At 37.6% G+C, this 25,617-nt stretch overlaps 1 protein-coding gene across 2 annotated transcripts in view; it reads left to right on the top strand.

Annotated features, from left to right (window-relative positions):
* USO1 (USO1 vesicle transport factor) overlaps window positions 1-25,617 on the top strand; it is a 91,329-nt gene that overhangs the window by 33,396 nt on the left and 32,316 nt on the right. For both annotated transcript variants that reach the window (XM_045998214.1, XM_045998213.1), the window contains exons 5-8: window positions 12,227-12,327; window positions 12,714-12,816; window positions 12,971-13,026; window positions 19,164-19,284. In XM_045998214.1, the coding sequence (XP_045854170.1) occupies window positions 12,227-12,327; window positions 12,714-12,816; window positions 12,971-13,026; window positions 19,164-19,284 (381 nt within the window). The remainder of the gene's footprint in view (window positions 1-12,226; window positions 12,328-12,713; window positions 12,817-12,970; window positions 13,027-19,163; window positions 19,285-25,617) is intronic.

The following is a 25,617-nucleotide window of genomic DNA, read 5'->3' as shown; positions in this document are numbered from 1 at the left end:
GAGGTAGAATTAGTGTTCTTTTTTATAAAATTCCCTTTCTTTCTTTCTTTCTTTCTTTCTTTCTTTCTATCTTTGAGTTGGATACTTAACAGAGCACCTCGGTGGCTCAGTCAGTTAAGCCTCCAACTCTTGATCTCAGCTTAGATCTTGATCTCTCAGGGTCATGAGTTCAAGCCCTGCATGAGGCTCCATGCTGGGCATCAAGCCTACTTAAAAAAAAAAAAAGACACTTAATCGACTGAACCACACAGGCACCCCTTTTTTATAAAACCACCCAGGTACTCCTTTTTTAGATTTTATTTATTTATTTGAGTGGGAGAGCGACAGTGGGAGCATGAGCAGGCAGAGAGGCAGAGGGAGTGGGAGAAGCAGACTTCCCGCTAAGCAGGGCACCCTAAAGTGGGGCTCAGTCCAAGGATCCTGGGATCATGACCTGAGCTAAAGGCAGAAGCTTAACCGAGTGAGCTACCCAGGCGCCTCTATAAAATATTTTGTTCTCTTTTTGTATTTGATTTTAGTTAGGTAGTATGAATATTAGTAATTTCATATTAAATGAATCTGTTTTGGCTATTAAAAAACAAACTTTTATTTATATGTTATTATCTGGTGAACAATATTAAATTAGAGGGGGTTTTTCTTAATAAATAAACTTTTAACGTAGGACTTTTATTAACTTATAAAGAGCAACAACTTGTTAAATTTAGGAAGTTTTTTTACATTAGTCTGATGTGAAATGATACAAGTAAGTTCAAAATTCACACACTTTGGTGTGAATCTTCCTATTTTTGTTTCACATTACTTGCATATATAAAATAAGGTGTTCTGTCCTCGTTATTGTCAGTATGTGAAATACTTAGCTAGAAATCTATATACATTTCTCTCTATATATTATAAAAACATACTCATTGAGTAACATTTGACAGTGCCGTTGAAGAATGCATTTTTCACACCAGATTGGCTATTGAAGGACATAGCGGGTGTTTCATTATTCTAGACAGCCAGAAAATGTGGGCATATTTGTGCATTTTAGAAGTTTAATTTAGATTATAAGATCTTTCCGAATTCTAAGTAGACAACTTATAAGGAAATATAGATAATTATGAGTTTGTGTATACTTTATTGTGATAAAAATAGAGTGGAAATATATATAGGTACTAACTTCACAGAATACCAGTAATAGGAACATTTGAAACTGGGTCGTGTCGAATGGTCACAATTTTTTGGACTTAAATACCGTTTTTCTTAAAATTTTCTTTCTCTGTGATAGCTAACAACTTAACTTTATTTCTCAGAGGTCAGAAAATCTTTTTTTTTTTTTTTTTTAAATATTTTATTTATGCGAGAGACAGAGCCAGCACAAGCGGGGAGAAGGGTCACAGAGAGAGGGAGAAGCAGACTTCCTGCTGAGTAGGGAGCCCAACATGGGGCTCCATCCCCAGGACCCTGGGATCGTGACCTGAGCGGAAGGCAGACGCTAAACTGACTGAGTCACCCACGCACCCTGAAAAAAATCTTCAGTAAACATGATTTGGTACCCATGGAATAAGATGCTGTCACTCACTGAACAACACTTAAATACAATGCACACAAGAATGCACTCTGAAGAAAAAGACACTTATCTTCTGGTTATTTCTCAGATGAGAAAACCAGGTGCAACACACTTGTTAGAACACATTACAATAAAAGATACTTTCTTTCTTTTTTTTTTTTTTTTTGTTTAATAATAGAAATTTAGCTCTTTTTCTTTTGTGTTTAAAGAATTGTTTAGCAGCAATATTTTTAGTTATGTGGTTGTTCTTCATTATAATTTCATAATATAATCATAGTTAGAGTCCAATTTTTTGTTTGTCTCTATGTGTTTGGGCTCTTTATTTTTAATTCAGTGTCCAAAAAGGATTCTTTGGATAAAACAAGATAAACAGTTATTGGGGAAACAGTAGTAGAATCACTTTTTCTAGGGAAGATTAAAATAAGAACTGAAACTTTGTTCTGAAAATTTATTTATTCTGAAGGACCAATTTTAAAAAAATCTAGGTATTGAGAAGTATGCCCTTCATTTCTATTATTAATACTTTTTCTCTATTGCTTCATCAAAAGGTAATTCTTAGCTGATATTATGAACTCCGTTTTAGAGTTTTTTACCTTGGGGATATTTACAATCCATTAATTTAATGATAAATCTCTCATAATCCTGAATTATAGTTTATGCTTGCTGTATTTCTTTAAGCTATCTCAGATTTTGAATAAAATGAATGAGCCTTTTCTTCTAAGAGATTATATTGCTTATTTGACATTTTTAAGCTCTTACTTATTTTATTGTGAATACTACTACATAGAAACTGTTTTCTTCATCACCTACTTTTTATTTATTTATTTTTGTCTACCTTTTCAGATGATGTTGAAGGTAAAAGATTGCATTTATGCATGATGCTTTTAGGCATAATTTCTGGTAATATAAAAGGACACTGTCAAGTGATGTTTCTTCTGGCTGGTAAAAAATATAGAGATTTGTTTCACTGTATAAGGATTCCCTAATTAAAGGGAAATATTTGATAATCTTGTATTGCTATTTATTTTTTCCATGGTTACTACGTCTGTTCATTGTCCAGAACACAGAAAATATTCTAGTACATTTTTTAACAGTGTTCAAGCTTTTTCTCTAGCAGGACAGTTATTCAGATTACTTTTTGTGTCCTTCTTGGAGAAAACTTTTGAGGCGGTTTATATAAAAAAATATTTGAACATGTATACATACTGTATGTATACATACAAATCTTACATGTATTCAGCAAGAACTGGAAGGCATTCCAGTTTAGAGAATACTTACATGTTGATATTGTCCCTTTAAAATGCAAGCACAATAATGTCTGGTTAGTGACGTTTCTTGTATTAATTCATAGAACTCACCAAAATATTGTCTTTCCTTTTTCTGGTGGTCTGTTTCAAGTTCCATTTATTTTTAACATTAATATTTCTTTTCCTCATTAAAATAACCAACTGTATTTTGTTTTGCCATTTTTCCTGAGATCCCCTTAACTTTTTAAAAATGAGGAGGGGAATTGTCTTATCTAAAGTAGGTTTAAAATGGTGCATAACAAAATTAATTGTACTTAGCAAGAAACTAACTCACTAAAATGGATAGCCTTACCGTTGTGATATTTGAACCCCGTTTGAAGTACCAAAGCATGATGCCTTTACTCTTGTGATAATAAGCTGGTTTCCTTGCTGGGTGATAGATATTAGTCATCGTTGTTTCTCTTATTATTTCATCATTTGTATAAAGCTTTAAAATTTACAGTGCTTTCATGTCCACTGTCTTATTTGAGCCTCATAGCATCTTGTGAGGTAGGTGGTATTTTTCTCTTTTTTAAATATGAGAAAAATTAATTAATTAATCAATGGTGAGAAAATAGAAGCCCAGAAGTCATGTAACTTACATAATATCATCCAGTAAGTAGGATAACAGCATTTTTAAAAAATATTTATTTATTTATTTATTTTAGAGAGAGAGAGAACATGAGCAGTAGGGGCAGAGGGAGAGAGACTCCCAAGCAGACTCTGTGCTGAATGCAGAGCCTGACGCGGGGCTCGATCTCACAACCCTGAGATCACAACCTGAGCTGAAACCAAGAGTTGGATGCTCAACCGATGGTGCCACCCAGGCGCCCCAATAGTATTTTTTAATATACTTTTTTCTAAGTATCCCATAGATTTGTTTGTCTGTTTGTTTTGGTTTTGTTTTGTTTTTTGGGGGGAGGGGGTTTCAAGTTGTTATTTAAATTCTGGTTTGTTGTTGTGAAAAAACAATGAATACTGTTACACTGAAAATAAATAAAAAAAAATTCTGGTTTGTTAAATTTCTGATTTAAAAAATTGTAGCTGTTTTTCTGACCAGATTATCTTTCATAAATCTTGTAGTTTACATAACTAGTTTATAGAGGATTTAGAGAAACATTAAAAAATACAGATGTCCTTGTTTAATTGAGCACAGTGCAAAAGATTACCTGATATTCCTTCACTGTGAGATAGGACAACTTTTACTAGAATATCTCTTTCTGTGGAGCAGTTTTGTCCTCTGTAATATGGGTTATGGCCTTGATATGGAATGGAATTCCGAAGAGAAGGTCCAGAAATATTTTTTTGTATTTTGTGGTTTTTCTTTGTGTTGTTTTGGGTTTTTTTGAGAGAGAAATAGAGCACGTGAGAGTGCATGTGTGACTATAGGAGGAGGGGAAGAAAGGGAAAGGGAAGAGAGAATTTTAAGCAGCCTCCAGGCCCAGCACAGAGCCCACCCTGGAGCCCAATGCCAGGCTCAGTCTCGGAACTTTGAGATTATAACCTGAGACAAAATCAAGAGTAAGTCTTGGCTGACTGAGCCACCCAGGTGCCTCCCAGAAATCATTTTGATTACTGTTTATACCTCTAGAGAAATTAAAAATTTATAATTTCTAGAGATACTGTAAATAAACATTTGAAGAATAAAAATATATATACATATTTTTTGAAAGCCAGTCATATAAATAGGCCTAAAATGTTTCCAGAGGTGTATATAATAAGGACTTTAAAAAAGCAATCTTTAATTTGATATAACTACTTTAGACTTATTTTCACTATAGTAACAAAGGACCATTACGTTCTTACATTTTCATTTATCTTATACTAAAGAGTCATTTACTTTTACAGGCTATGTAAGTGTAACATATAGCACATAATATAATCTATACAATGTTAAAAAAATAGACTTAGCTCTAGGAGTTTTAAAATAAGTATATTGGATAAGAGAGGATGGTTTACTCGTCTCATACCTCAGCTTACATTTAAATAAATATAATTTCTCATGAGTTTAATTTTGGCTTGTAGCTTTTAGATGTAATTAGTATAGTAGTTGGCTTATGTAAACTGCTTATATGTAAACTACTATAAATAGCTTAATTTACTGCTATATCAAAATAGTTTTGTGTGTTACTTTAATTGCTTAGCTAATTTTTTGCAGGGCTCTACAATAAAGTTCAGAAGTGCTATGTTATGACTATAACTTAAAGGAAGTCGATTTTATCTTACTAACACTTTTTTAAAATCAACAATATTAAAACAAAGAATCATAGATCCTTGGAACGGGATCATATTTTGCTAGTTTGATTCAAAACATAGATCTTAATTATATCCTGTTAAGCTACAGTATTTTATATAGTTTAACTACAGAACAAATCAGATGTATTAATTCTTATTCTTGCCAAGTTATTAGCTTGTGCTCAATGCAGACATTAAATTAAATATTTTCTTGGGTTAAGCCTGCATGCCTTAAAGTGTGGCACAAAGTCCCAGAGTCCTCTGTATTAAAAGAGCCCATAGTTAAATAAACATAACATTATATATTCCCCTCTGAAGCATCACAGAATATACTAGTACAGTAAATGCTGAGAATTCTGCAGTGAAGAAACCTGTTCAACTTTGTTTAATCCAATACATTTGGACAAAGGTGCTTGATTTCATCAGATACTTACTAACATGCCATACTGTCCTGCATTTTGAGAAATATTGACTAAAGCTTAAACCCATAGTTTAGTTATTTACGTTTATCCATATAAAAACTTTTCAGCATTTTAAAAAACATTTCAGGGCGCCTGGGTGGCTCAGTTGGTTGAGTGACTGCCTTCGGCTCAGGTCATGATCCCGGACTTCCAGGATCGAGTCCCGCATCGGGCTCCCAGCTCCTTGGGGAGTCTGCTTCTCCCTCTGACCTTCTCCTCTCATGCTCTCTCTCACTCATTCTCTCTCAAGTAAATAAATAAAATCTTTTAAAAAATTTTTTAAAATAAAAAAAAAATTTCATAGGAAAAGTTCACTAAGCCTGTGTATTTTTTTCCTTTCTTTTTTAGATTAGTTTTAATATTTTCCTAAATGTCAATACTTTCATTTTGAGCTTTTCTCTAGAGGTCACGATCTTTTTTTTTTTTTTTTATCATGAAAAAAACTGTATTTAGATTTAGCCAGCTGGACTCAGTTTAGATGATCCCAATTTTGTTGGCAATATCCAAAGCATCATAGTCAGGGGCCAGTCGAACGTATGCCTTCTTCTCTCCATCAGGCCTGATTAAGGTGTTGACCTTGGCTACATCCATGTCATAGAGCTTCTTCACAGCCTGTTTGATCCGGTGCTTGTTGGCCTTGACATCCACAATGAACACAAGTGTGTTGTTGTCTTCTGTTTTCTTCATGGCTGACTCAGTAGTCGGGGGAACTTGATTATGGCAGAGTGATCAAGCTTGTTTCTCCTGGGGGCGCTCTTTCGAGGGTATTTGGGCTGCCTTCGGAGACGCAGAGTCTTGGGTCGTCGGAATGTAGGTGATGTGCGGATCTTCTTTTTTTGTGACTGTGGACACCTTTCAGCACTGCTTTCTTGGCCTTCAAAGCCTTTGCTTTGGCTTTGGCTTTGGGAGGGGCAGGGGATTCCTTCTTAGCTTTCGGCGCCATCTTCGTAAAAGGGCCTTTTTTTTTAAAAATTAATTAATTTATTTTCAACGTAACAGTATTCATTGTTTTTGCACCACACCCAGTGCTCCATGCAATACGTGCCCTCCCTATGACCCACCACCTGGTTCCCCAACCTCCCACCCCTCCGCCCCTTCAAAACCTTCTGGTTGTTTTTCAGAGTCCATAGTCTCTCATGGTTCATCTCCCCTTCCAATTTCCCACAACTCCCTTCTCCTCTCCATCTCCCCATGTCCTCCATGTTCTTTGTTATGCTCCACAAATAAGTGAAACCATATGATACTTGACTCTCTCTGCTTGACTTAGTTTGCTCAGCATAATCTCTTCCAGTCCCGTCCATGTTGCTACAAAAGTTGGGTATTCATCCTTTCTGATGGAGGCATAATACTCCATCATGTATATGGACCACATCTTCCTTATCCATTCGTCCATTGAAGGGCATCTTGGTTCTTTCCACAGTTTGGCGACCGTGGCCATTGCTGCAATAAACATTGGGGTACAGATGGCCCTTCTTTTCACTACATCTGTATCTGTGGGGTAAATACCCAGCAGTGCAATTGCAGGGTCATAGGGAAGCTCTATTCTTAATTTCTTCAGGAATCTCCACACTGTTCTCCAGAGTGGCTGCACCAACTTGCATTCCCACCAACAGTGTAAGAGGGTTCCCCTTTCTCCACATCCTCTCCAACACACGTTGTTTCCTGTCTTGCTAATTTTGGCCATTCTAACTGGTGTTAGGTGGTATCTCAATGTGGTTTTAATTTGAATCTCCCTGATGGCTAGTGATGATGAGCATTTTTTCATGTGTCTGATAGCCATTTGTATGTCCTCATTGGAGAAGTGTCTGTTCATATCTTCTGCCCATTTTTTGATATGATCATCTGTTTTGTGTGAGGTCACGATCTTTTGCCCCAAGGGCATTGTCTGTCTTACAAGCAAGGTTGTTTGACCCACTTAATATTTAAAATAATTTAAATAAGTTGCCGGTATTACAAATAGGGAGCTTTCACATGAGATTTTGGATTTTAGATTTGTGTCTAAAAACCCTGAGGACCGATGACAGCCGGGCCTGCATTCACACTTGGCAGTCAGTTGCTACTTCCCCTCGGCAGGGCATACACTCTCCAGCCTTCCTGTTGTCTCACACAGCCCGCTTCACTCATATTTTACTGCCTGGCCCCTATGGTTGACTTTTTATTCTCCACCATATTCACACCACTGTAATGAAAACCAGATTCGGATTTCTTCTCCTTCACAACAGCTTTTTTTTTTTTTAAGATTTTTATTTTATATATTTATTTGAGAGAGAGAGTGCGCATGCGTGTGAGAGAGAGTAAGTGGGGTGGGGGGGGATGGGGATGGTGGGCAGAAGGGGAGGGAGAGGCAGAAAATTCCAAGCCCAAGGTGGGGCTCCATCTCATGGCCCCAAGATCATGACCTGAGCCGAAATCAAGAGTTAGAGGCATGACCCCCTGAGGCACCCAGGTGCCCCATTTATGTTAACAGTTCATTTTTCAAAAATTGTTGAGTGGTATTCTGTAGTTCATTGCCCCCTTGGAGGACATTTGGGGTTGTTTCTAGTTTTCAGCTGTTACATGTAAAGCTTTTGTAAACATTCATATACAAGTCTTTGTGTGGATCTATGTTTTCATGTCTCTTCAGTAAATACCTAGGAGCAGAATGGCTAAGGGATATAATAGGCATGTGTATAGCTTTATAAGAAATTGCCAGACTTTTTTCGAAGTAGTTGTACCATTTTACATGCCCACTGGGATGTGTGTGAGAATATGTGAGAGTTCCAGGCTGTCCACATCCTTTCCAGTACCTGATAAAGTCACTTTTAAAATGTTAGCCATTCCAGTAGGTGTGAGATAGTATCTCACGTTAGTTTTAATTTGTAATTTTGTAATGAATAATAATATTGAACACCTTTTCATGTTTGTTTGTTTGTTTGTTTTTGGGGTCATCCATATAACTTTCTTCTGGTGAAGTGTTTATTCAAATCTTTTGTTCATTTTTACTGTTCCTTTTTTTTGTCTAATACTTGAGTTGTAAAAATTCCTTATATATTCTAGATATAAGTCCTTTGTGGTGTGTGTTTCACAAATATTTTCTTCTGGTCTGTGATTTTCCTAACATGGCATTTTGAAAAGCAAAAGTTTTAAATTTTAATCCACTTTATTTTTTCTTTTATAATTTAGACTGTTTCCTGTATATGAAATCTTTGCCAAACCTAAAATCACTAAGATTTTCTCCTATGTTTTCTTTTCTTTTTCTTTAAGATTTATTTATTTATTTGACAGACAGAGATCACAAGTAGGCAGAGAGGCAGGCAGAGAGTAAGCAGGCTCCCTGCTAAGCAGAGAGGCTGACTTGGGCGAGCTCGATCCCAGGACCCTGAAATCATGATCCTAGCCAAGGCAGAGGCTTTAACCCACTGAGCCACCCAGGCGCCCCCTATGTTTTCTTTTAAAAGTTTTATAGTTCTAACTCCTGTGATTAGGTTTATGGTTTCTAGTTTACACTTAGGTCTGTGATCCGTTTTGAGCTAATAGGTCTGTTTCTGGACTTCGTATTTTATTGGTCTGTATGTCTGTCCTTTTGCCAATCCAATAGGATACTGTCTTCCTTACTGTAGCTTGATAATCTTGAAATTTTGAAATGTAAGTCCTCCAACTTTGTTGTTTTTCAAAGTTCTCTTGGCTCTTTTAGGTTCTTTGCAGTCCTTTACCAATCTTAGAATCAGTTTGTCAATTTCTAACAAAAATGGCTGACTGAGATTTTGATTCAGATTCTGTTCAGCCTGTTGATTGATCTGGGGAAAACTGACATCTTAACACTATTACGCCTTCTAATATCAGAACACAGTGATATATTTATTTAGGCCTTCCTTTAATTTCTTTCAGTACCATTTTGGAGTTTCCAAAGCAATTCTTTTTTTTTTTTTTTTAAAGATTTTATTTATTTATTAGAGAGAGAGAGAGCGCGAGCTTGCACAAGTAAAGGGAGCAGCAGGCAGAGGGAAAAGGAGAAGCAGGCTCCCTGCTGAGCTGGATGCAGGGCTTAATCCCAGGACTCTGAGCCTGGGCAGATGCTTAACCGACTGAGCCACCTGGGTGCCGCCTCGAAGCATAATTCTTATATAACTCGTCAAATTTATCCCTAAATCTTTGATAATTTTTGGTGCTGTTTTAAGTGGTACTGTTTTTTTAAATTTCAGTTTCTAGGATATGCCAATTTTTGTACATTCTCATATATAGAAATCAGTTAATTTTGTATACTGATCTTTTATCCCATCATTTTGGCTAACCTCACTTACTAGTTCTAATAGCTTTTTTATAGAGTTCGTAGGATTTTTTACATAAATACGTTGCCTGTAATTAAACACAGTTTTATTTCTTCCTTTCCAATCTGTATGCCTTTTTTTTTTTTTTTAAAGATTTTATTATTTATTTGACAGAGAGAGAGAGAAAGACAGATCACAAGTAGGCACAGAGGCAGGCAGAGGGGGAGGAGGAAGCAGGCTCCCTGCCTAGCAGAGAGCCCAATGCGGGGCTCGATCCAAGGACCCTGAGATCATGACCTGAGCCGAAGGCAGAGGCTTTAACCCACTGAGCCACCCAGGCGCCCCTCTGTATGCCTTTTTATGTCTTTTTCCTGTCTTGTGGCATGAAGATGACCAGTAGAGTTGACTGGAAGTGGTCAAATGGGTATTCTTTGCCTCTTCACTGATCTCAGGTGGAAAACATTCAGTCTTTCACCATTAAGTATGATGTTAGCTGGAAATATTTTATAAATGCTCTTTATCATCCAGTTTTGTGACTTTAAATATCATTTATATTTACCACATACATGTTTATGTATGTCCAGTCCAAGCTGCTTGTTTGCCCAACTGCTTACTTGATACCTCCGCTCAAATCTTTGTCACGTATTTGACTTGTCAAAATGAAACTTCTCTCTGTACTCTTAGCTTGCTTCTTCAGTGTTTTTCATCTCAGTAAACAGTAAATTTCATAAAAATTACTACCACTGAGGTCTAAGCCATCTTTACTGCTTTCCTTGATTGTTGCTTCCCTTTTGTCGCTGTTGATTATTGTCTCCCTATTTTCCTTGTTCCCCTGACATTCTGTTCTCAGCACAGCTGCCAGAATAATCCTTTTAAAACTGAAGTATTTTGTAAGTAATGTAATTTCAAGTCCCAGAAGCATTTAATTCTTTACTGACACTAGATGATAAGAGAAATATTTCCTAGAGTTTCTGAAGGGGAAACCCGGCATATGTGGGTACTTAGGACTGAAAAACACTTCTACCTTTGCTCTCTTCTTTTTTCTACAAATAATTGGATGTGATTTTCACTGTCACTGTTGGATTGCTTTGCTTTTCCTATCATCTGCTGGGTTTTTTCCATTTCTAAAGTATGTTAATATTAAAATGTCACATTAGAAAAGGACTGTTTGAGGAAGCTTGACTGCCCGCTCCATTGGTTTATAGTCAGTGCCCGGAGCGAAATGGAGGAAAGGTTGTGTGGCATGGGTGAGGGTATTTGCCGTCTCTAGGTTGAATATAGAGCGTAGGCAGATTGTAAATGGTAATTTGCTTTGGTGATCATCGCTTCTGTTTTTAGTGGTCCTTTACATTTTTTTTTTAAGATTTTATTTATTTGTTTGACAGAGAGAGAGATCGCAAGTAGGCAGAGAGAGAGAGAGAGAGGAGGAAGCAGGCTCCCCGCTGAGCAGAGAGCCCGATGCAGGGCTCTATCCCAGGACCCTGGGATGATGACCTGAGCCGAAGGCAGAGGCTTTAACCCACTGAGCCACCCAGGCGCCCCTACATTTTTTTGACATTGAAACAATGTATAGTTTAATCTAAAGACTGTTGAGTCTTAAGGACAATTATACAATCTTTTAAGGAATAAATGTAAAAGTAAATGTCAAATTCTGATTTTATTGACAATTTATAGTATATATAGTGATTTTTTTGGAGAAAATACTGAATAATATGCAGATGATTGGTTTAATTTTGTAATTAAATCATTTAACACAGCAACACTAACAGTCATCAAGGACTCCGTGGTCAGTAATGTTTTGGGAGGGAGGCTGGTTTTGGGTATAATTTATACACAGTGAAATTTACTCTTTGTGGTTGTATAGTCCTGTGTGTTTTGGCATATGTATGCCAGAGTGTGATCACTATCATATTTGAGGTAGAATATCTCCATCACTATACTAAGTTCCTTTGCAGTCAAATGCTCTACCACTGAGCTATACCCCCTACTAAGGTCCTTTGTACCCTAATTAGAAGTGTAACCTAAAAATGTCTTTGAAAAGATGTGAAAATTTAGATGTCTTTTCTTTGAATATCATATTTATTTAATTAATTTATTTTTAAGATTTTAATTATTTATTTGACGCAGGCAGAGATAGAGGGGGAAGCAGGCTCCCTGCTGAGCAGAGAGCCTGATGTGGGGCTCTATCCCAGGACCCCGAGATCATGACTGAGCCAAAGGCAGAGGCTTTAACCTGAGCCAGCCAGGTGCCCCTGAATATCATATTTAAGCATTTAAAGAATAACTATTTATTTAAATGATATTGAAAGTTATTTTAAGGATAATCTTTTCAGCATAACTGTGCTATCATTACCAGCCATACTATTCTAAGAAAATTCTCATTTCTGCTTAGCCCCTCCACAAAAAGGATACTTTAAAATAACAGCGTCATATCTTTGAATATTACAGAAGAAAATTCCACAAGACAGAGTGAGGATTTGGGAAGCCAGTTTACAGAAATTTTTATTAAGCAGCCTGAAAATGTCACTCTGCTGTTATCTTTGTTGGAGGTAAATAAAGAATCTTGCTATTTTTGTCATCTTAATAAGCTGCTTTTTTTTTTTTCCTTTTTGGGTGTTACTGAGGAAGCAACATATACTATAATACCTTTTTAAGGTCATGAAATTTGTTGTATCATTGCAAGAGATTCACATGCATGTTTTAAGGACTGTATAATTTGTTAAAATATTGTCTGCTTATATCTATTTTTATTTTACCTAGTCAGGAACAGTTTAATCAATTTATATTAACTGTTTTCTATTTATTTCTCAAGTTACTTTTTTAAAGTTTGTTAAACTATGTTTGTAGTTTTTGTTACCACTATTAGTTGAAAAAAATGTTTTCTTAAATATGTAAATTACAGATTTAAAATATTTTTTAAATTCTTATATTGCAGGAATTTGATTTCCATGTCCGCTGGCCTGGTGTGAAGCTTCTTACTTCTCTTTTAAAACAACTAGGACCTCAGGTGCAGCAAATTATTTTAGTCAGTCCTATGGGTAAGTGGCTCATCTTCCTTAAATAATTTTGATTTAAAAGTGAGGCTCATACCTAAAGAGGGAGACTGTAATGATTTGTTAATAAATTGTATAATTTAAATCATTATTTGTATTTTGATTAAACCACTATTTTTCACGTGGTTATATGTTCTAGGTGTTTCAAGATTGATGGACTTATTAGCGGATTCCAGGGAAGTTATACGTAATGATGTAAGTTAATTTTGAAAAAGAAGTCTAAGAATATGCAACTTTTTCCCCCTCTCTTTGCTTGAAATCTTTTCGATCCTTACTCAGTGTCGTAAGAAGTTAGCTTTGGAAATTAGGGATATTGGCCAATCTTTTTAAGTTATATATAAGACCATGTTATTTCTTTGTTTCCTGCCTGTCCAGTATTTTGGTGTAGACAGATGATTTCCATATTCAAATTTATGCTTTCCACAAGTTTAGGATTTCATCTTCTTTTTGACACCAAACTCTGCCTCTAGGAAGAGTAAAGAAACTATTCCCAGACATTGAATTGTGTAAACTTAAAGCACTGCATTGGGAATTCTCACCTTCATTTGATTGAATATGCATTTCAAAGGATTTTCCCTGTAATCGTCATCTAACTGTAGAGCATAATTTGCTCTGGAGTTATTTTCCATTCTGATTTATTACTTGCATATTAGTTTGAGTATTTTGTATTGATATGGTTTTTTTTGTTGTTGTTTGAACATTTTTCTGGTCGTTAGCTACAATTTAGTCAAGACTGTACTACTTTTATTTTTGAAGTGTTTTTAAAGATTTCATTTTATTTATTTATTTTTTTTTTTAAAAAGATACTATTTATTTGATAGACAGAGATTACAAGTAGTCAGAGAGGCAGGCAGGGAGAGAGGAGGAAGCAGGCTCCCCGCTGAGCAGAGAGCCCGATGCGGGGCTCAATCCCAGGACCCTGGGATCATTACCTGAGCTGAAGGCAGAGGCTTTAACCCACTGAGCCACCCAGGCGCCCCTAAAGATTTTATTTTTAAGTAATCTTGACACCTGGAATGGGGCTCAAACTCACAACCCTGAAGTCAAGAGTCTTACGCTCCACAAGTTGAGCCAGCGAGGCACCCCCAGACTGTAATACTTGAGCCAACAATTGGAAAAATCCTTTTAAAATCAGATTCTAGAGCTAGGAGAGCATATCAAGTTAATTCATTCTCCATATTAACACTGGGAAGCTGGGAAGCCAAGACTCACAGAAACCAAGTGATTTGTTGTTAGTGACGTCTGTTCATCTTTGTATATATAGTAACTGGCCCTGCCTTTCTCATCCTAACTGCCAGTAAATACCATTTGGATTGCTCTTAGCTTCATAGCTGGTTAGTGGCAAAGCAGAGACACAAGTGAAGTGCTCTTGACTTCTGGTTCACATACACAGTTTTTTAACTTTTTATTTAACCTTCTGTAGTATGTATTATAAGGGGTGAAATAATATAGTAATGTAGCTCATAAGAGGGACATTTTAAAATTTCTCTTTTTTTTTTTAAGATTTTATTTATTTATTTGTCAGAAAGAAAAAGAGAGTGCACGTTTACAAGCAGAGGCAGCGTCAGATAGAGGGAGAAGCAGGCTCCCCGCTGAGCAAGGAGCCTGATACAGGACTCGATCCCAGCACCCTGGGATCATGACCTGAGCCAAAGGCAGATGCTTAACCAACTGAGCCACCCAGGCATCTCCCAAATCTCTATTATTCTTTTAAGAATTTTCTTATTTAGATGGGTATTCATCTACTTAGGAATTTTGAGAATCTTCCGTTCACTAAAATATTACCATATATCTTAAATTTGATGTTGTCCTGTTCTCTTGGTCCTAAATATAAATAAAATGATACCATACAAACCTTTTTTAAAAAAATTTTCCATTCTATTTTATTTTATTATTTATTTGTTTACTTTTTTTTTAAAGATTTTATTTTTAAGTAATCTCTACATCCAACATGGGGCTCAGACTTACAACCCAGATCAAGAGTCAAGAGTCGCATGCTCCACTGACTGAGCCCGCCAGGCTCCCCACCGTTTAAGCCATTTATTAAAGAAATTCTCCATGGATTTCTATTAGTATCATTACCATTTAATTTCATTTGCACATAGAATTTGTGTGTGTGTGTGTGTGCGTGTGTGTGTGTGTGTGTGTGTGTCTATAACTGCATTAGCTTCATTCTTAAATATACCATTTCCTTTAACCCTTACTCTTTTTCCTGCTCTTAATCTTTTTTCTCAATTTTTTTTTGTTTTGGGGGTTTTTTTTTTTTTTTTGGTAGGCTCCAAGCCCAGCACTCATGACCCTAAGATCAAGATCTGAGCTGAGATAGAAAGTCAGACGCTTAAGTGACTGAGCCACCCAGGCACCCCATCTTTTTCTCAATTTTTTTTGAGACAGATAAAATGATTCTCTGTTTATGTTCCTGTTCATTAATTTCATGATTAGGGATTAAGTTATGTATGTTTAACATCTAGATTCTTGGCTTTTATGTTTTACAGCCATCCTTTCTTGGGGTTAGTAAACTGATTCATTTGAATTTTTTTGGCTAATTACTGTCATAACGTTTGTGGTATAACACACCACAGTACACCTCAGTTGACACCAGCCCCCAGAGGCAGCTAAATAGCAGCTCCGGTGGTTCTTACTGGCACTGTGATCGCCTGGAGCAGTCTACTGCTCATTTCCTCCTCTTGGGTCTTCTCTTTTTTTATTCTCCTTTAAAAATTCTTTCCTTCTTTTTAATCAACTTTCTAATTGTACTCAGTGATAGTTGTCAACATTGACTAGCTTCCCAGGGTGCTCATCTGTAAAGATTTTTAGCCCCAGTTTGTTTTATATTTGAAACATTAATTTTGATCTGGATTGGAGAATTAGCTGGTCATTTACCTTCGGTGCACTGACATGATCCTCTTTATTGTGTTACCGTGCTTAAAAATTAGCAAGAAAAGTTGAAAAACTCTAGGAGTTAACTACCTGCTCACTCCTAAGTGATAGACTGTTATTCCATCTTTAATTTTTTTAATATATTTTTTTAAAGATTTTATTTATTTATTTGACAGAGATCACAAGCAGGCAGAGAGGTGGGGGAGGGGGTGGGGGGGAGCAGGCTCCCCGCTGAGCAGAAAGCCCGATGCGGGGCTCGATCTCAGGATCCTGAGATCATGACCTGAGCTGAAGGCAGAGGCTTATTAACCCACTGAGCCACCCAGGCCCCCCTTTAATTTTTTATTATAAGAAATTATTATGAGAAAGAAGAGAATACAGACAAACCATCAGTTTTCAAAATTTTGTTATACTTGTTTCATCTCTCTCTCCTCTCACCACTGTCATTTATTTTTGACTGGGACATTTAAAAACATTGAAACAATCATATAATTTCACCATTACACACTTTAGTATACATACCATTATGTATAGTATGTGTGTATCCATACGTACATGTACACACATGCTATGTATATATGGTGTGTATACTAAAGTGTTAGGGTATTTATATATAGTAAAATATATCAGGATATATATAGATATATATGGCAATATACAAAGGTATGTAATATATCAGGATATATCCTGATATAACTACAATGCCATTATCACATTTAACAAGTTAACAATGATGTCTTGGCCCTCAGTTTCAATAAGATTACCATTCCATATTCAGATTTTCCATTTGACTTAAAGATATCTTTTATGGTTGTTTTCCAGAGAAAGTTCTCTTATTACATTTGATTGTTATATCTGTTAACTTATCTAAGGGCTTGATTAGGTTTTGGTTCACCTGTTTGCTAGGATATTTCCTAATGATACAGCGAACTTAATTTTACAACACATGAGGAGACAGGTAATATCTGACTGTCTCACATTTAGTGATCAGTGGGTTTGATTTGGATCTCTCCACTGTAAATTCTCTACCAGCCTTACTTTATCGGATTCATCAGGTACATCTGATTCTCTGTTACTGATCATTGCTTTAATCGGTTATTTTGTTAAGAGTTCCAAAATGATTTCTATAATTCTGTCATTATTTCACATGTATTAAGCTATAATCTCCTGCAAAGAAGAACTTTACTGCATCAAGTAGTCTAATTTGTTACCCTGAAATATAGTACATACTTGAAAAGTAGAATTAATGAATAATAGATGAATAAATGCCTTTAATTACCAGTTTTTAAAGTAAGGACTTGGTACCCACTTACTTTAAATAACTAGTGAGCATACTTCCACTCTTAATAGCATTTAGTGGATATGTTTGATTAGAGCAATATATCCCTTTATAGTCAGGAAAAATAAATGAACATGTGTTAAGAACTTAAAATATAAGTACTATGAAAAAAAAAATATAAAGAACTATGTACATCTCAACCGGGTAGCTTCCATAGAAGTTATTTTATCTCCTTTACTTTTAATAAAAATCCTATAACAAAGATAATATCCTTAGTTTACACATGGGTATACTTAGAATTTATGTAATTTGCTTAAAGTTGCACAGCTAGTACATAGGACTATCATTTTTTTTTTTTTAATTTTTTTTTAAGATTTTATTTATTTATTTGACAGAGAGAGATCACAAGTAGGCGGAGAGGCAGGCAGAGAGAGTAAGAGGGAAGCAGGCTCCCTGCCGAGCAGAGAGCCCGATGCGGGACTCGATCCCAGGACCCTGAGATCATGACCTGAGCCGAAGGCAGCGGCTTAAACCACTGAGCCACCCAGGCGCCCCAGGACTATCATTTTTAAAATCCACTTTATCTAACTCAGAGCTTTAATGTTCTTTCTACCGTATTCCTTCCCCACTCTCGTAGCAGTTAAACCGGACAGCATTAAGTGGGAGAATTTGACACCTAAAAAAAAAAGCTACTTTTGCCTTTCTCTTATCTCAGTGTTGAGACTTGACAGTTAGGAAAATGAGTAGAATAAGTCTAGTTTAAAGACTGTGGGCAGGGCGCCTGGGTGGCTCAGCCAGTTAACCGAGTGTCTTCGGCTCCGGTTATGTTCTCAGGGTCCTGGGATCAAACCCCGCACTGGGCTCCCTGCTCAGAGGGAAGCCTGCTTCTCCTTCTTCCACTCCCCCCGCTTGTGTTCCCTCTCTCGCTCTGTTAAATAAATAAATAGATAAAGACCAGGGACAATTTTTTTTCCTTTGGTCTTATGTGAATACCTACTCAGTAAGCTAATTTGCCTTTTTTAGGACTTTTGAACTACCTCTTTGCAATTCTTCTTTCTCTTAAGTAATACCTGCTTTTTTCCTTAAAAAAAAAATTTTTTTTTTTAAAGATTATTTATTTATTTGACAGAGAGAGATCACAAGTAGATAGAGAGGCAGGCAGAGAGAGAGAGAGAGAGAGGGAAGCAGGCTCCCTGCTGAGCAGAGAGCCCGATGCGGGACTCGATCCCAGGACCCCGAGATCATGACCTGAGCCGAAGGCAGCGGCTTAACCCACTGAGCCACCCAAGATTATTTATTTGACAGAGAGAGAGAGATCACAAGTAGGCAGAGAGGCAGGCAGAGAGAGAGGAGGAAGCAGGCTCCCTGCGGAGCAGAGAGCCTGATGCGGGTCTGGATCCCAGGACCCTGAGATCATGACCTGAGCCAAAGGCAGCGGCTTAATCCACTGAGCCACCCAGGCGCCCCCCTAAAAAAATTTTTTTCATAAAAAATCTTATTTCAAAGAAATAGCAAATGCTATTGTTTCAAAATACTTGTTATTTAATGGTGAAATAAGCAGAAGTGGGCAGCGAGTTTTTCTTAAATGATAATGAAGAGGTTGCAGAATATATAAACTAAATCCAGCTTAAGCTGAGAAAAACTAAGAGAAGCAAAGACTACTCTGAATTGTTTTATGCATCTTTTCTATTGACTTAGAATCAAGTCCTGGGAATTTAGGGGCCAGATAATTACAGGAAAATGTGAACTTTCTCTGCTAGAATGTGATGATGTTTGAAGATTTATATTATTTAATTCATAATTTTGTACCATGGCTATTGTGAAGCACAAACAGAATCATCCCTGAGACGGAGAATTATGCCCAGGTCTCTTAGGCTGCAATTAAAGCCAAGTAATGATTGATGAAAATGTAAGAATTGTTGTATATTACATTGTGCAGTGAAAAGAGAGTGGAATTAGGAGTTAGTAGACATGGATTCTAGTCTAGGCTCCATCTCTTTGAGATCTATAATTTTAGGGAGGCATATTGCTCACCTTATCTGCCATTTTTTTCCCCTGTCTATAAAGTGAAAGAGTTAAACTTGCAAAATTCCTGCACTTCTAAAATTCTGTGATTTTGAAATGTCTTATAAAAGTTGTTCTCTACCAAACGTTGTCTTTTTTCCTCCATAAGGGTGTGTTACTACTGCAGGCTCTAACACGAAGCAATGGAGCAATCCAGAAAATTGTTGCTTTCGAAAATGCTTTTGAGAGACTCCTGGACATTATTACAGAGGAGGGGAACAGCGATGGAGGTATAGTATGAGGACATTGATGGAAAGAGATTCCTTCGTGTTCACTGAACTGTTAACTTTTAGGGGATGCACTTCGAGGGAGAAATGAACTCGTACTTTATATTCTTGCTTTCATTATGGTTTGTGGAGTATGGATTTCTTTTTATTTATCCTGTTTATTTGTAGTGTTTCTATTAATGTTTAAAATTTTAATAATCACATATATTGGCTTTTTTTTAAGATTACATTTTTTTTTAAAGATTTTATTTATTTATTTGACAGAGATCACAAGTGGGCAGAGAGGCAGGCAGAGGGAGAGAGAGGGGGGAAGCAGGCTCCCTGCTGAGCAGAGAGCCGGATGCGGGGCTCAATCCTAGGACCCTGGGATCATGACCTGAGCTGAAGGCAGAGGCTTTAACCCACTGAGCCACGCAGGCGCCCCTTCTCTTTTTTTTTCCTTAAGATTTTGTTATTTATTTGAGAGAGCGAGAACATAAGCAGGGGGAGGGGCAGAGGGACAAGCAGACTCCCCACTGAGCACAGAGTCTGATATGGGGGTTCTATCCCAGGACCCTGAGATCATGACCTGAACTGAAGTCAAATGCTTAACTGACTGAGCCACCCAGGCGCCCCCATATATTGGCTTTTAAAAAATAGTTTGTTCTTTTGTGTTTTATTTTAAAAATTTCTCTCTACCTCAAGGTTTTAAAGAGAGTTTTCATCATTTTCTTCTACTAAAGGCTTTGCAGTTGTCTTTTACATTTAATTAAGAGGATCTTGCATTTGAATGATGGTATGAGATTTATAATCAAACATCTATACATGTGAAGGTCTGTTTCTGAGTTCTCTGTTTTGTTCCATTTGTCTCACTCTGCACTAAAACCATACTTTCTTAATTACTGAACCTCATAATAATATCTTACCAGAATACAGGAAAAATCTTTTATATTGGCTGGTTCCCACATCCAATTCCAATGTTAGATACCAGCAGGGTATTTGAGAATTCAACTCAATTCTGACCCTGTCTACCCACAGATAGCATCAGATTCCATAGGTGGAAGTTTAGTCCCACAAGACTGCCCTCCCCCCTCCACCTTCACATGCCAGTCACAAGCCCCAGGCTGTTACCTGTGCTTCTGACCTACCTCACAGAATTCAGGGAAACACTTATGTTTACTGGTTTATAAAGGATATGAATCAATAGCCAGATACAGAGATACATAGGGGGAGATCCTGAACAAAGGAGCTTCTGTCCTCAAGAAGCTTGGGTCCTAGCTCAATGACGCATGGAAGCATTTTGGTTCCCTAGGTGTGGAAGCTCTCTGAAAAGGGGCAAAAAACTGTCCTCTTGGTTTTTTATGGAGTCTTCATTAAAAACTCACGATTGACTAAGTTACTGGTCATTAGCTGATTCAACCTCTATGCTCTTCCCCGTCCCTGGAGGTGGGGAGATTTCTTTTTTTTTTTTTTTTTTTTTTTTATTATTATTAATTTTGACAGAGAGAGATCACAAGTAGGCAGAGAGGCAGGCAGAGAGAGTGAGAGGGAAGCAGGCTCCCTTCAGTGCAGAGAGCCCGACGTGGGACTCGATCCCAGGACCCTGAGATCATGACCTGAGCCGAAGGCAGCGGCTTAAACCACTGAGCCACCCAGGCGCCCAGGTGGGGAGATTTCTTGAGGAGACTGAAAAGTTCCAACCTATAGCCACGTGGTTGGTCTTACTGGCATTCAGCGCCTGCCCTTGGATGGAGTCCCAAAATCACCTTCATTAATAAATAGCAAGATCCCCATTTCGCCTTTGTGGTTCTGAAGGGCTTTCAGGAACTGTGGATACAGATCAAATATATCTGAGAAGTGTATTTGGGTCATCTGAATGAATCGTGAAGCCCTCTTCTTAATTGCCTTAACACGCATTTTCCTTTTGTTGTTTCATTTGAATGAAATGTGTTTGCTAGTCAAGTTCTAAATGTTAAATATAACTATAATAACAATAACAATATAAATATATATATGTGGATCTCAAACTTACAACCCCAAGATCAGGAGTCACATGCTCTACCGAGGAGCCAGCCAGGCACCCCCCCATTGGAATTTTGATTGGAAATATATTGGGTTTACAGATTAATTTAAGGAGAATTATCATCTTCATGTATTGACTTCCCATTCATAACCCAAGTGTCTTAACCCAAATCTTCTTTTAGATCTTTGAGTCATGTTTCAAAATTTTGAGCCAAAGAATGTTACATCTTTTTTTTTTTTTTAAGATTTTATTTATTTATCGGACAGAGATCACAAGCAGGCAGAGAGGCAGGCAGAGAGAGGGGAAGGGAGGCAGGCTCCCTGCTGAGCAGAGAGCCCGACATGGGGCTTGATCCCCATGACCTGAGCTGAAGGCAGAGGCCCCAACCCACTGAGCCACCCAGGCGCCTCTGTTACATCTTTTTTTTATGAAATTGATTCCTAGGCATTTTGTTTTGTTACCATATGAATGTGATCTTTTTCTTTTACATTCTCAAACTGGTCATTACTTGATTTTTGTATTATGTTAATCTTGTGTCCAACCACCTTATTAAACCCTTGATTCTAATTGGGCTGTGTAAATAATCATATTTTCTACTCATAAAATTAATCATTTTTTCTTCATTTTCAGTTCTTACACCACTTTTCGTTTTCATCTCATTGCACTAATTAGAATCTTTAATACACTGTTGAATGTTGCTGACTTTAATAAGAGCACTGATGTCTCACCATTAAATTTTATTTTTGCTAAGTTTTTATCGTGAATGAATGTTGATTTTATTTTTTTTAAACTCCTTTTTTTTTTTTTTAAGATTTTATTTATTAGAGCAAGAGAGAGCAGAAGCAGGGGGAGCGGCAGGGATGAGCCCCATGTCGGGCTTTCTGCTCAGCAGGGAGCCTGCCTCTCTGCCTGCTTGTGATCTCTGTCAGAAGCAGGCTCCCCTGCAGAACAGGGGAGTCTGATGTGGAGATCAATCCCAGGACCTTAGGATCATGACCTGAGCTGAAGGCAGTTGCTTAACCAGCTGAGCCACCCAGCTGTCCTTGAATCTTGAATTTTAGTGAATTTTTTTTCTATATCTATGGAGATCATCAGATTATTCTTCTTTAATCTATGAGGGTCTTTTCTTTAAAATGAGAGAGACTGCAACCAATATAACCAAGTTGAGAAGAGGAAGGATATGAGAGAGAGAGGAGAGATGATCAATCATTGATTCATAATACCTAAAAAAGGAAGAAGGATTGGAATCCAGAGTAGGGTTTGGAGTTGGCTTTTAAGACAGGAAAAGAACACATCTTCCATCATAATGGGGAGTGCACAGGTGGAGAGGTAGGTCCTTTTGCAGATTTGGTGGTAGGAAGTTGAATTGAAAATAGAGTCATGCTGAGAGGGAAAGAGGAGGACACAGCTGAGAATTACAGGGGAGGTAAAAAGTCTTTTGCGGAATAAGAGAGCTAGTTGACTGTTGTAATTAGGAAGATTTCCAGGCAGGGATAAAAGCCCCATTGAGGGTTTTCACTGTGATTTACAGCACTGCCGATTGCTTGATTAGGTGATTCTGTCTCCCCACTCCCTTCCAGTACTCAGCTGCCTAGGTGCGATAGAGAAAAAAAAAAAAAACCAAGCAGTTAATTTTTCACAGGATTTTGTTTTTTCGAGGAAGGTGCTATGAAAAGAAAGTAAGACAAGAGAACTTAGTTTGTTATCTACAGAGTGAAGAAATGAAGATTTGTATAATCTAAGCTAGATAGGGAGGAAAGTAAAGATAGAGAGGGTTCCTAAAAAGGAAGAAAGAAGACTTGTTGGGTTGAAAGTAGCAGGTAAGCCGTAGAGCAGATAGGTTGAAAAATACCTGAGCGGGAAAGATGGGAGGTTTTGTCATGGAATGAGAATTCTGACAGTGAGATCAGGGAACTGAGAAGTCCAGGTATTAGAGGGATAGTCACTGAAATCAAGAGTGACAGCAGGAAGTAGAGAAAGAAGATTTTGAGCAAGATGCCCGTGATGCGGGGCGCCTGGGTGGCTCAGTGGTTTAAGCCGCTGCCTTCAGCTCAGGTCATGATCTCAGGGTCCTGGGATCGAGTCCCACGTCGGGCTCTCTGCACTGAAGGGAGCCTGCTTCCCTCTCACTCTCTCTGCCTGCCTCTCTGCCTACTTGTGATCTCTCTCTGTCAAAATTAATAAATAAAATCTTTAAAAAAAAAAAAATAAAAAAAAAAAAATAAAAAAAAAACATTTTAAAGATGCCCGTGATGCTGTCAGTGAACAGAGTAGTGACCACGGTTTTTGTTACATAAGCAATGAGGAGTGGTAAGAGATCATACGGGCACACGGCCTGATCCTCAAGGAAACGGGAGATTTTGTGAGAAGGCAGAGGAACTGTGGTCTCTGGAAAGTACGCTGGGCTGGGAGGTCATAGATGGCACATTCTGACTCGTACATGGAACTGAAAGCATGAACTGCCTGCCCTTCAGAATGTTAAAAGGTAAGGCAGCAGCTGCCTCTTTTTTTTTTGTAAGGATTGTTTTTATTTATTTAACAGGTAGAGAGCACAAGCCGGGGGAGCAGCAGAGGGAGAAGGAGAAGAGGCTCCCTAATGAGCAGGGAGCCCAATGTGAGGCTCACTCCCAGGCCCTGAGATCATGACATGAACCGAAGGCAGACGCGTAACTGACTGAGCCACCCAGGCACAGAAGGTAGCTTCTTTAAAGAAAAAAACATTTTGGGGCACCTGGGTGGCTCAGTCGGTTAAGCGGCTGCCTTCGGCTCAGGTCATGATCTGGGGGTCCTGAGATTGAGCGCCACGTCAGGCTCCCTGCTCACTGGGGAGTCTGCTTCTCCCTCTCCCTTTGCCCCTCTCCCCTGCTTGTGCATGCTCTCTCTCTCCAAAATAAATAAATCTTAAAAAAAAAAAAATTTCATGAAGTGATTGAGGGCATAGTAGGTTTTATTTAGGAGTTAGAGGTAGCATCTTGAAAGAGTTGAAAGGAGATTACGCATTCTAAGGTGAGAACATGGAGGTGCACAGGTGATTAGCGAGGTCTGTATTTTCAGAGGCGGCCAAGGAAAACGGAATTTTAATACAAGGTAGGATTGGCTAGTCTTTAGGATTGCTAAGGTAAGTTCCAGTGGCTCCTTGAGACCCTTGGTAGCCTTCAAAGCTCTAGAATTCACTTTGCACAGTGGAGGGAAGGCCTGCCAGTGATGGTGAGGGTTTTGACATTCTCTTTCCTCCAGGGCCTTCTGATGCTCCTTAATGGCAGATCTTATTTAATGGAGATTTATGGTCCTTCCTAAGAGACACATACAGTGGTTCCTCCTCAGGAGGTGAGGATCCACATGGTCCAGCCGTATGCAGTAAGGAAGCCTCTCATTTGGAGAGCAGGACAGGTTAAATCAGAGATTTTAAACAGGATTTAAAATATGCACCTTTAACATTTTTATTTCAAGTTAAATGTAATGTTTTTTTTTTAAATATGCATTGTAAAGTGATCTTTTGAGTTAGGGCCAGAACCTTTTCTTCGAATATGGGTCGACTGATGGGAGTTTTTCCATCATCTTTCTGCATCTTTATTATATCACATCTGTAATACATCGTGTAGGATTTGCTTTTGGGTTTCTTTAAAGTGAAGTGCGAGATCTTCGTGGGTTTTTACAATTACTTTTCTTGTGTTTTAGACTGCTATCACCCGTATATAACAACAGCTATTCTTAATGACTTGCTTTCATTGAGTTTTGCCAAAGACTTAGTTTTTATAAAAACCCTATCTATAAGGTATACATTCCAAGACCCCCAGTGGATACCTGAAATCACAGATAGTACTAAACCTTATGTATACAGTGTTTTTTCTATACATACATACCTGTGATAAAGTTTAATTTACAAATTAGGCACAGTAAGAGATTAACAGCAACTAATAATAAAGAACAGTTGTAACAATATGCTGTAGTTAAAGTTATGTGAACGTGATCTGATCTTCTTCTGTCTCTGAAAATACTGTGCTGAACTCACGTTGCTTCTCTTGATAATATGAAATGATAAAGTGTCTATGTGATGAGGTGAGGCGAATGGTGTAGGCATTGTGATGTACATTAAGCTGCTATTAACCTTCTGAGGCTAAATCAGGACGATCACCGGTTTCTGGAGACTGCACTTGATCCCAGATAAGTGAGACTTCAGAAAGTAAAACTGCAGATAAGAGAGAACTATTATTTGGCAGTTTATATAATAGTTAATTAATAACTAGGGCAAATAGCATGGTAGCTTTATAAATTACAAAAGTTGTTTACTCTTAGGTACAATACTAGAGGCAGGATCCATGAAAGAAAAAATT

This window comes from Meles meles, chromosome 2 (genome assembly GCF_922984935.1).
Source record: "Meles meles chromosome 2, mMelMel3.1 paternal haplotype, whole genome shotgun sequence".
NCBI lineage: Eukaryota > Metazoa > Chordata > Mammalia > Carnivora > Mustelidae > Meles > Meles meles.
Note: the sequence above shows the minus strand (reverse complement) of the source record. Positions and strands in the feature narration are given on the sequence as shown.